This window comes from Pseudonaja textilis, chromosome 10 (genome assembly GCF_049901715.1).
Source record: "Pseudonaja textilis isolate UNSWEBS1 chromosome 10, rPseTex1.2, whole genome shotgun sequence".
NCBI classification, from domain to species: Eukaryota; Metazoa; Chordata; class Lepidosauria; order Squamata; family Elapidae; genus Pseudonaja; species Pseudonaja textilis.
This window is the reverse complement of record NC_141999.1, coordinates 10353309-10365972: the sequence shown is the minus strand read 5'-3', so window position 1 is coordinate 10365972 and position 12664 is coordinate 10353309. Positions and strand designations below refer to the sequence as shown.

The 12664-nt window shown below is 42.5% G+C and overlaps 1 protein-coding gene across 1 annotated transcript in view; it reads left to right on the top strand.

Moving 5' to 3' along the window:
- The first annotated feature begins 992 nt into the window (after positions 1 to 992).
- The window catches only part of SLC30A2 (solute carrier family 30 member 2), a 30337-nt gene continuing 18665 nt past the window's right edge, over positions 993 to 12664 (top strand). The window contains exons 1-3 of the mRNA XM_026702570.2: positions 993 to 2043; positions 10553 to 10767; positions 11760 to 11906. Coding sequence (XP_026558355.1) covers positions 1985 to 2043; positions 10553 to 10767; positions 11760 to 11906 — 421 coding nt within the window. The 5' untranslated portion in view covers positions 993 to 1984. The remainder of the gene's footprint in view (positions 2044 to 10552; positions 10768 to 11759; positions 11907 to 12664) is intronic.

Here is a 12664-nt window from a genome sequence, read left to right as displayed (position 1 = left end):
CAATTTTGAGCAAATAATATTTTCTAGCTGCATTTAATACACGAATGATTAAATACGTCTTTTCTTTACTATAACCTTCAGGTATCATCCCCAATAAAAAAATATTTCAGGTTTTAAGTCTATATGTTGCTTTATCACCTTCGACACTGGATGAAAATTGACCAGCATGGGGGCAGAGGGGTTCCAGCAATGGCTTCTTGAAGACGGGGTTAGTTAAGGTATCCTTCAGAGGCAATTTTTCAGTTTACCACAACTAGACTCCATTCACACCACACACACACACAGACACAGACACACACACCTCACTTCAACCAGCTAGGAGGGTCATGTGCCTGAGCTCAGAGTCCTAAGATCCCTGTTCATGTCATCAGGCAAACTATTCAAATATATACACCTTCCAGGTGTTTTGGACTACAGCTTCCATCAGCCCCACCAGCAAACCCTTTGGGGGAGGGTCCATGAAAACTTGCTAAGGTCAGTTGGTCACAAGACAACTCCATGCAGGACAAGAGTTAGACTAATATCAAAGAAATGGTGGAATAATTAAAGGAAGGAGGCAAAAGCAGGGATAGAAATGATATGTGAAGGACAAAAATTAAAATATTTTTTCAATTATTTTAAATTATTAAATGGAATTGTCGCCTGGGGAGTTGGCCATGGCGAATTGGCATGGTGAGTTAGCTGAGGCGAATTGGCCACAGCGAGCTCAGTTGTCCCATTGTGGGGTACACCATCCATACCTGAGGAGGAGCTATGTGGGTGGTCAGCCAACAAAACTTCCTTGCTTTTTGATCAGCACATATTATATTAATCTGGGATTTGATAGACCACCATTTCTTGAACCAACCAACTTTAAGCTGGAGGACTTCCACTCCCAGAATTCCCCAGCCAGCAAAGCTGCCAAGGTTAGAGACCCCTGCATTACAGGGCTCAAACCACGTCACACAAACCGCAAGGATCGGATTGCAAAAGCCCCGAGCTGAGAAGCAAACAGATCACCCGGTGACTTCGCAGGATGGGAGAAAGCGGTTAAGGGCGGGGAGGCGAAGGCGCCGGGCAAAGGGGTTGCATTTGCGCAAATTATTATTTATTTTTTTTAAAGCAGTCGCGTGTGCAAAAAAAGGACCTGGGTGCCCATCGCTTTTGCGGGGTTTTGGAAGGGAGTCGAACTTCCTTTTTAAAAGCTCCAGTGTAGATTTTAGGCTGGTTTTCGGCTCAAAGGGAACAGAAATTGCGGCGCAAAGGATTTTCCACTCGCGCCTGGAAAAAGGTCCAAGGTCCCTCCCGGTAAGCAACTGAAGCTACTTCTAAACGTTACCCCGAACACGGTTTACTTGAACCACGATTTACTGTCTTCTCCTATAACCGCAGATCCTGAGAGCCCGGCAACCTGGGTTGGCATCGCCCAAGCTTCCCTGGTTTACCACCGTCGGCGCAGCCTAACCGCGCCAGCTCCGGCGTCTACCCTTAGAATAGAATAGCAGAATCGGAAGGGACCTTGGAGGTCATCTAGTCCAACCCCGCTGCTCGTGCAGGAGAATCTAGTCCAACTCTTAGCCTCTACCTAGGATCGAACTCACAGAGTCCAATTTATTGTGAGGCGCCCCCAGCACCCGAGAGGGAGCGGCCGACCTGGAGCAGCAGGGCCCCTCAAAGCTGCCTTCAGAAGACCCCCAAGGCTTTCCTCCCCCGGCTTTGGGGGTCTCTCCTTCCAGTCGTCTCTTCTGGGGCCGAGGGTCGCGGGCAGCGGGGGCGGGCCCTGCCCTCCAAACTTCGGCCAACTTTGCGGGCGGAGCGCAGAGTAGCGCCCGCTTCTCCCCCGCGGGCCTTTGCGCACGAATCCGCGACGTTTTTCACCCGGGCTGGTCCTCGCCCAGCCGAGATAAGAGGCGGCGGAGCTGCGGCCCCCGCGTGCTTTTCGGGAGAAGGAAGAAGAAGAGGGCGAAGAGCCGCGGCCGGGCAAGGGCGCACCTGTTGGCAAAGGATGGATTGCCCTCGCGGCGGGGTGGAAAAGAGCCACCTGCTTAACGGGGCGGAAAGCAGGTGAGTCCCCGGAAGGGTTCCTCCCTTCCCTTCCCTTGTTTTCTTCCCTTCTTTCCTTTCCTTCTCCTTTTCTTTTCCCTTTCCTTTTTCCTTCCCTTCCCTTCTTTTCTTTCTTTCCTTCTTCCCTTCCCTTCTTTTCTTTCTTTCCTTCTTCCCTTTCCTTTCCTTCTTCCCTTTCCTCCTTCTTTTCATTTCTTTTCCCTTTCCTTTCCTTTTTCCTTTCCTTTCCTTTTCTTCTTTCCTCTTCCTTCCCTTTTCCTTCTTTTCCTTTCCTTTCCTTTTCCTTTCCTTTCCCCTTCCTTTTTCCTTTTCCTTTCCTTCCCTTCTTTTCTGTCTTTCCTTCTTCCCTTTCCTTCTTCCCCTTCCTCCTTCTTTCTTTCCTTTCCTTTTTCCTTTCCTTTTTCCCTTCTTTCTTTCCTTCTTTAACAACTTCTCCGCCCCAACAACGATGATGCAAATCACCTCTGCCCGGGTTGTTCAGCCACCCTCTGCTATCGTGGCTGGATTTCGTGGCTGAGCCTCCCCGGGTATGGCACCCCAGCCTTAGAGCAGCCTCCTAAGCCAAGGTTTCCTCGGAAGTAAATTTCCAGGGGCTGCTCAGGTGGATGGGAAACTGCCCTGAGGGATCCCGATCTTGGCCAGAACAACTTCTTATTCACTTTGGAGAAGTCCCGTTCCTCGCCTTCCCAATGCCTCCAATCAAATGAATCAAAGGATTCTCAATAAGAGAAAGCCCCCACTTTATTTTATTTTATTTATGTTTTATTTTTATTTTATTTTGCCAACGCTGATTTTTTTTTAAAAAGTTGCAGACATTGGAATAAGCAGTTCCCCATTTGGAGTTGTTCCATTGCAACCTTATATTCTCATCAAGGCGTTCAAATATATCCTCCTCCCGCTACTTTAAAAAACAAAGTCAAGTGTTGGCAAATAATAAAAGGGCTGCTTATTGCTACCCCTGTTGTTCAGGAACGCCTGCATTCTATAGTAGGAAGCCGCTCTTTGGGAGGGCTTCATCTGTTGAATTTCTGCTTGTTTTGTATCTGCTTAAGAGCAGGGAGCAGTGGTGAGATTCAATTTTTTTTACTACCAGTTCTGTGGGCGTGGCTTGGTGGGCGTGGCAGGGGAAGGATACTGCAAAATCCCCATTCCCTCCCCACCCCACTAACCTGCTTTCCAGCTCAGTTCTCCTGTGCAGGGCAACCAAAGGAGACCCAGCGAATCACCTGAGACTCGGGAGGTGGAGAATAGATGGAGGTGGGGCCAGTCAGTGGTGGCATTTGCCAGTTCTCAAAACTACTCAAAATTTCTGCTACTGGTTCTCCAGAACTGGTCAGAACCGGCTGAATACCACCTCTGGCAGGGGTCCCCAAACTTGGCAACTTTAAGACTTGTGGACTTCAACATAGCCGGCTAGAGAATTCTGGGAGTTGAAGTCCACAAGTCTTAAAGTTGCCAAGTTTGGAGACCTCTGGGCTCCAAGGCAGCCGCAAGCCCTATTCTCCCAAAAGAAAAACAAGATGGCGTCAGGTTCCTGCAAGCCTCCCCACCAGGTGTGCTGTGAGAAAGTCATTATCTTTTGCAAACAACTTTTGAGGTCTTTTAAGTTTGTTCAAAAGATGTTTACACTGGGAGTCGGGGAAGGGGGGAATCTCTGGTTTTCCTCAAAGGATTAATGCAAGGAGATGGATTCCCATTTTTAATATGCTCATCCCCGAGAGTGGGACCAGACCAGAGCTTCCAGTTCTGGACTACTTAAAGAACTGGGATCCTGCAACTATCATGGCTTGAAGTGGGTAGCTGGTTGGAGGTGCTACCAGTAGTTTACAGATATAGGTAATCAGAGTTGGAAGGGACCTTGTAGGTCATCTAGTCCAACCCACCCCCTGCCTAAGCAGGAGACCCTACACCATTTCTGACAAATGGCAGTCCAATCTCTTCTTGAAAGCCTCCAGGGATGAAGCTCCCACAACTTCTGAAGGCAACTTCTGTTCCATTGGTTGATTGTTCTCACTGTCAGAAAGTTTCTCCTTATTTTCAGGTTAAACCTCTCTTTGTTCAGTTTCCATCCATTATTCCTTCTGTGGCCTTCTGGAGCTTTAGAAAATAGCTTGACCCCTTCCTCTCTGTGGCAGCCCCTCAAATATTGGAAGACTGCTATCCTGTCTCCCCTGGTCCTTCTCTTCATTAGACTATTTATTTTATTTTATTTATTTATTTTATTTGTCAAAAGCTTACAATATAACAGGAAACAAGAATAAACATAAGTTTAAGTACAAGAAATAGGAACTAATAATTGGGGACAATAGGACAGGGACGTAAGCACGATTGTGCGCTTATGCATTCCCCTTACAGACCTCTTAGGAATGGGGTGAGGTCAATAGAGGTTAGTTTGAGGGTAAAGGAGTGGAGGTTTGAGCAGGTGACAACAGAATCAGGTAGTGAGTTCCAGACATTGACCACTCTGTTGCTGAAATCATATTTCCTGCAATTGATTGGAGTGGTTTACATTTAGTTTATATCTGTTGTGCGCTCTAGTGTTGTTGTTGTTAAAGCTGAAATATTCATTAACTGGTAAGATGTTGTAACGTATGATTTTATGTACTATGCTTAAGTCTAATCTTAGTCGGCGTAGTTCAAAGTTGTCTAAGCCAAGAATCTCAAGTCTGGTGATGTAGGTTATTCTGTTGTGAATAGAGGAATGTAGTACTCTTCTGGTAAAATACTTCTGGAGTCGCTCAATTATATTTATGTCAGATATACAGTGTGGATTCCAGACAGCAGAGCTGAATTCAAGTATTGGTCTAGCAAAGGTTTTGAATGCCCTAGTTAGCAAAACAATATTACCAGAGGAGAAGCTTTGTAAAATTAAATTTACAACTCTTAAAGCCTTTTTGGCAATACTGTTGCGGTGAGCTTTGGTGCTTAGATCATTCGATATAGGAATTCCAAGATCCTTGACAAAGTGGGGGTCATCACTTAGCAACTTCCTGTTTTGAGCTTCCCCAAAGACGGACCGCCGGCCACGATCATGCGCGGCTTTGGTTCGTGCTTCGGCGCCGGAGAGCCCCAATCCTTTGGATTCGGGGCAGGAGCTACCTCATAGGGTGGCAGAGGAAGGGTAGACTGTCAGCTGGGTAGAGGGGAGTCTCAAATCCCCTCCCCGGCTTGGCAATTGGTCTCTCCTGAAGACGCCTGAAGCGGTGGTCTAAAATTGCCACCCTGAAGAGGAAGATTAGACTGGAATAAGATTGTGCAGGAGAGAGAGAGAGAGAGAAGCGAACAGCAGGAGGAATGGGATGATGTAATCAAATGGAAGATACCCCCAGGATTAACATTTCAAAGAATCTTTAAGAAAGAATCTAAGCACCTAAGAGAAAGAGAAAAAAAAAGGTGTGAATTGCTTTTGATAGCATCGGGGCTTCGAAACCGCAAAAGGTAGAAGCTGGAGAAGGAACTATATAATCAACTTGGATAAGTATACTTTGATTTTATATTGGCACTAATAAAGCTGAACTATAGACTGTTAAAGAGGAAATTTAATATCAATGGGATTTTATCTTTTTCTTGTTGGAAACTTGTGGTTTTAAAAAGCTCTGAATAATAGAGAAGAAAAAAAGAAAAGAGGGGGTGAAGACTTAGCATAATAAAGAGTGCCATCTCAGTTAAACTCAAACTTGTTTTTCTTTTAAAAAACTCTTGTTTCTTGAAATTGCATGGAAATTGATACAATAAAGCAAGAACTTTGAAAAATTGAAAAATTGTAACAAAGAAAGAATTAGGAAGAATCTGCCTTTGGATTAGTTGCTGATTCTGACATGAATTTGGCACTGGATTAGCGGAGACTTAAAAACTTGAGAGGAAGAAAAGTTGCCTGTTGGAAATAAACTTTAAAGATACTATTTGGATTAAATTGCTAATCAGAAAGTTGTAAAATGGTGATTTATCTTCTGGCATTAAAAATGGAACTTAGAAAAATGAAAGAAACACTACAAGAATGAGGTGAATCGCTGGTTTTTGCTTTAAAATTTATTGAAAATGCGACAGCAGAATATGAACAACAAAGACAAAAGGCAGAAGAGGAGGTGAAGCAAATAATAGAAGAGACCATCTTTAGTGATCATCGAGAACCAAGAACTCTTGAAAGAAAGAAGAAAAGAGTTGGAAATAAATACAGGAGATTTAAGAAATTAAATAAAAAGGGGAATATCCAAAGAATTAAAAAAGGGAAAAAGAGTCATCAGAAATTCAAAGGGCAAAAGGAAGCTATAAATAGAGAGAGGGATAAAAACTGGAGTGAAAGAACAAACGAGAAAAGACAGGGGGAAAGAAGGGACAAGAAATAGGATTTGGAAACAAAGAAATATGGGAATTGTTAAAAAAATGGGGAAATCTTTAATTGGACACAGAGATAATGGGTGATTATTATATAGAAAGGGGATTCTGCAAGGTATTGAGGGGTAATATAAATAAATTTATAGTTACGAAATAGGGACATATAGACTGACAAGATACTTGTCAATACTGTACCTGTCAACAGCGGTGTCCCCCAAGGCAGTGTTCTAGGACCAACTCTTTTCATACGCTACATAAATGACCTCTGTGATCATATTAAGAGCAACTGTGTTCTCTTCTCTGATGATGTAAAGCTGTTCAATACCGCAGACAATACTGCTACCCTTCAAAAAGACCTCGACTATGTATCAGAATGGTCAAACAAATGGCAACTTCAAATCTCAACAAATAAATGCTCTGTCTTACATATTGGCAAAAAAATATCAGAAAATAAAATACAATCTGAATAGTCAAAACCTTGTTGATGATCCAAACTCTGTCAAGGACCTTGGAGTACTCAATCTCTAATGATCTAAGTGCTAGAGCCCACTGTAACTACATAGCCAAAAAGGCATTAAGAATTGTTAACCTAATCCTATGTAGCTTTTTCTCTGGTAATATCACACTACTAACTCAAGCATACAAAACATTTGCTAGACCAATACTCGAATACAGCTCATCAGTCTGGAACCCACATTATATATCTGATATTAGCACAGTTGAGAAAGTCCAGAAATATTTCACAAGAAGAGTTCTCCACTCCTCTACTCGTTGCAGAATACCTTATGCCACTGGACTTGAAATTCTAAACCTAGAAAACCTAGAACTACTCCGTCTTCGGTCTGATCTAAGTATGGTATATAAAATCATACATTGCAATGACTTACCTGTCAATGAATACTTCATCTTCAACCATAACAACACAAGAGCACACAATAGATACAAACTCAAGGTTAACCGCACCAAACTTGATTGCAGGAAATACAACTTCAGCAACAGAATGGTCAATGTCTGGAATACTCTACCTGACTCTGTGGTTTCTTCCCCAAACCCCCAAAACTTTAACCTTAGACTGTCTACTATTGACCTCACCCCTTTCCTAAGAGGTCTGTAGGGGGCGTGCGTAAGCGCATCAACGTGCCTACCACCCCATTCTATTGTTTCTTTTATTTTTCTTATATGTACCCATTTCATGTATTCATAACTATGTTTATACTTATACCTGTTACCTTGTAAGCAATTGACAAATCAAATAAATAAATAAAAAGATGGAAAAACAGAATTGTTATTTTTTGGATAATGGAATCTAATGCTCTTCCTCTTTATGTAGAGAGATAATTGTAACAAATAATGGAATAAGTATATTAGATATATTGAAATATTCTTAAGATTGGAATGTTGGCTTTTTTGGTTTAAATATGAATGGGATAATTAATGGAATATGTGTATTAAATATATGGAAATAAATGAAATGATATAGGAGGAGAGCTGAAATGGAATTAACTTTAGGGCTTAGGATTGTTTTACTGTTTGAATGAGTAGATTAATATGTCCTTTTGGGGGGGAGGGAAATTTAATGAAATTTAAAAGGAGAAAAATCATGCAGAATCTGATTTATATATGCTATGTTGTTTTAAAGGGATTATTAAGTTTAATGTTTTGGGTGATGTTAAATGTTTTAACAAGATTTAAAAGGGGTGAAAATAAATGAATTTATAATTTAGAGGTTGGCGCACTTATATTGAGATTTCAGGGGGAAAACCAATTTATAGAAGAAGTGCCTTTTTAAAAATTAGAATTTAAGATGAAATATACAAATGTGACAGTTAAAAGTACTAAAGTATAATGATTATGAAGTTATCATAAGTGAATTAAATAATGAGATAAATATTTGGAATAATACAATAAAGTAGAAAATGTATAAAAGCACTGGTAAGATAAGGAATTGGATATAAAAACTGAATATGTAACCATAGTCATATTTGTATGTATATGTGAAACCTGTAATCATGCTGTTCACTAAAAAGAGACGTTAAAATATGGAAAACTGAATAAAACTTGTTTTAAAAAAAAAACACAAGATCATGGCAAGACTAGCCATGCCCAGTTTCTGCAACTATTCATCGTATGTCTTAGTCTCCAGTCCCCTAATCATCCTGGTTGCTTTTCTCTGTACTTTTTCTTGAGCTTCAACATCTTTGTTGCTATGTTGCTAGTTGCCGCAACATTTGGACTACTGTATTCCCTGTCTATTCCCACCTAGTGTAAAACCCCTTGAATTGGAAAGTGGCAGTAATAGGGTTTCAAAGGACAGGTAGGGCCAGAATATTTTGGGCTATGGTATTTATTAGGTTTATAATTTATATTTATTAGATGCTAACTCCTAAAATTGACAGTGAGATGAGTGGAGATACATTTAATAAATCTATAAATAAAATAAAAAATAAAAATTTAATCAGAAAAAACATGGAAGGCTGCTTCTGATTTTTGCCCTCTTCTGTATTATTATGGTTTGCTACACAGCCAGATGTTTAGATTGGATTTGGCATTTATATCCACCTGCTGAATCCCTTCCAAGGACCCGGATGGGCAGATGTTTTTTGGCCATGTTAAAGGTGCAGGATGTACGTTGTTTCAAGTAAAGCTGCCTTTTGCACTTGGCTGATGGTGATTTTGTATTATTAGTACAGGTAATCCTCGACTTACGACCACAACCGGTCCCAAAATTCATGTTGCTAAGTGAGACATTTGTGAAGTGAGTTTTGCGCCATTTTACAACTTCGCTTGCGACAGTTGCTAAGTGAATCATTACAGTTAGGTTAGTAACTGAGTTGTTAAGTGGCTTCTCCATTGACTTTGCTGGTCAGAAGAATGCAAAAGTTGATCCCATGGCCCTGGGACACTGCAACTGTCATAAATTTGAACCAGTTGCCAAGTGTCTGAATTTTGATCACATGACCATGGGGAGGTTGCAACAGTCTTAAGTGTGAAAAATGGTTGTAAGTCTTTTTTCCGAAAGTTATAATGTCAGGATTCTGGCAGTTACACACACCACCACCCCCATTTAAATCATGAGTCTCAAGCCAAACTTCCAGAGCTTCAAAAGGATTTATTGGGAGTTAACATGTCCGGCACTGCCTGGGTGTAGCCGATTTTGAGGCACATAATTCATTGTCACCCTTGACCCTGGTTTTCCCCTCACCCCCCGGGTGTATCATAATTCCTATTCTCCAATGGGATTTCTATGGTCTTATTAGAGTTGCCGCATAATATGATTTGATGTTGGGTGAACATAATATCCGTTGGGTTCACACAACGCTTCAAGCCATTAAGCCATTGGTATGAATCCTAAACCATCATCAATCAGTGCCTTACAGTATTAACCTGATGCAGTAAGGCTTCTGAACTTGGAGCTCTCCAGATGTGCTGCACTTTAATTCCAGAATCCCCAACCAGGGATGTTCAATAGGTGTGATGCAGGTGTAGGTGCACCGGCAGCAACAGAAGGGGAGGATTGTGCTAGCTCAAAATTTCACCAGGTAGAGATCAGGGATCAGGCAACAGTGTATTTGCAAGCTGGAAAGAGGTTCAGAATAACTAGATCCTTGAATCTCTCAGGGTGTCTTTAGCTTAGAAAGTGATAGCTTTAGTTTGGCAAGGTTCTGTTTACAGCATTGGGTGTACGCAAATAAAGGATTGGATTCAGTTGGATCTCACTGTCTCAAGGCTTGGGCCTGACAATAGGACACTTAATGCAGGTATAATTGAGTAAGGGAGGCTAATAGGCAAACCTGTAAGTATGTAAAAGTAAAGGTTGCCTCTGTCCAGTTGTGTCCGAGTTTAGTGGTTGGTGCTCACCTCTGTTTGTTAGCGGAGAGAGACAGCATTGTCTGAAGATGCTTCTGTGGTCATATGGCAGCATGATTTTATGCTGAGGTGCAGGGAGTGCTGTTACTTTCCCATCAAAGTGGTACCTATTTAACCAATTGCATTTGCATGCTTTTGAACTGCTAGGTTGGCAGGAGCTGGAGCAAGAATGGGAGCTCATCCCATCATGCGGCGTTTGGGTCTCAAACGGCCGACCTTCCAGTCAACGAGCCCAGTGGGTATATGTGTTAATGCTTTTGGGGTGGAGAGAGACTCTCTTCTTAAAACCGTGTTCTTTCCAATGCAGGTCTTATTCAGGAGTCTCAGGAAAGGACTTCCACGGTTCCGTGGTTGGCTTTGTACCTGGCCTCTCTTCGCTCGAGCTGGACCTCAAAGGAAACCTGCACTGTCACTCCAGCTGGGCATCCAGCAATGGCAACAATGCTGACCAAAAGCGAGCTCGTCGGAAGCTTTACCTCGCTTCCGTCATCTGCTTGATCTTCATGACAGGGGAAATTGTAGGTAGGTGTCTATCATTTTGAAGGCTCTGTGAGGTGCTTATAAGCCGCTCTTGGGAAGACAGCTGATGGTTGGCGTGAGCCAGTGGCATTTAGGGCAAAGGGATACAAATTGTTGGTGCAGTTGACCTTGGGGAAAATCCGCAAGAACCTAGAGAGAAAAGAGGCTGAAATGTTTTATCAATCCTGGGAAATGAGATGATGTGCTGAATTGATTGACACTTCTTTAATTCACTGGAGAATCAGAAGGGGGAGGGTTTGGCGGCACGATCACATTGGCAAGATTCTGAGGTTAGCCATGATGGCACAGTGGTTAAGTGAAGTATTGCAGGCAAACTCTGCCCACAGTCTGGAATTCGATCCTGACTGGCTCAGGGTTGATTCCACCCTTCCAAGATTGGTAAAACGAGGAGTCAAATTTTGGGGGCAAGATGTAAATAATGATTCTATGTTGTAAACTGGCCAGAGAGTACTTTAAAGGGGGGGCTCCAACCATGGCAACTTTAAGACTTGTGGACTTCAACTCCCAGAATTCCCAAGCTGGCTGAGGAATTCTGGAAGTTGAAGTTGCCAAGGTTGGAGACCCCTGCTGTAAACCACTATGGGGCAGTATATAAGCCTAAATGCTATTGCTATTATACCCAATCTCAATAAAAGTAAGTTTAGCCTTCCTGTGGGATTGAATTTCTGGCCTGGTTCACCTACTGCAGGGGTGGGGATGATGGGCCTTTTACGACTCGTGGACTTAATCTCCCAAAATGGCTGGCTCAGGAATTCTGGGAATTGAAGTCCACAAGTCATAAAGGGGCCATTGTTCCCTACCTCTGACTTAGTGGGTGTAACAGACATTCCTGAGATCATGTCTGCTATGATCTGCATTGAGCAAGCATGCTGCTGTCTTGAAATGCTCCAGACATGCAGAAATCTAGCGTGGCAGGGAGAAAAGCTAGGAAGAAGAATCTGGACACAGCCCATAACTCTCTTTAATCTCTCCAGGAGGGTATTTTGCACACAGCCTGGCCATTATGACCGATGCAGCCCACCTGTTGACTGATTTTGCTAGCATGATGATCAGCCTTTTCTCTCTGTGGATGTCGTCTCGACAGCCTACTAAAACGATGAATTTTGGATGGCACAGAGCAGGTAATCGGGACCATTTTTTTAAAAAAAAAAAGCATTAATGGGGCACTCTGTGAACCAGCACATCTCCTTAAGGGCGAAATATAATTTTGTAGAATGGCTGCCATATGAACAAATGAGCCCCAAATTTCCCTGGTTAAGACACAAGTGAGTTTTGCCTCATTATATGGCCACAACTGTTAAGTGAACCTCTCTAATTATTAAGTGAATCATGTGGTCATTAAATGAATCTGATTTTCCCCTTTGAATATGCCGGAAGCTGGTTGGGAAGGTTACAAATATGATTGCATGACTCTGGGACAGTGCAACTGTCATAAATACATGCCAATTATGATCAGTGACCGTGGAGATATCGCAACATTTGTTAGTGTGAAAAAAGGCCATAAATCTCTTTTTTCCAGTGTCGTAACTTTGGACAGTCACTAAATGAATGGTTGTAAGTCAAGTATTACCTGCATTTATAATCCAAGCCCTCCTTTTCCCATTTCGAGGAAATTTCCTACCCACGTCTACCTGCGGAGCCCAACTGGAAAAACTTGGTTTCTTTCTGAATGGAAAGCAGCGCAGGTTTGTGAAGATGTTTTCTCTGTTTCCCGATTGGGCCTTCCAGCCTGCGTTGTTCCTCTCTGTTCACTCACGAAGCACATTTTAATTGGATTAGCTACATTTTCCGGCATCTGCCTTTGCCCTGCGGGCTAACCTTTAAGCTCAGTTACCTTGTAGATTTAGTGGGGTGGATGAATTTAGGAGGCTTGACAGGT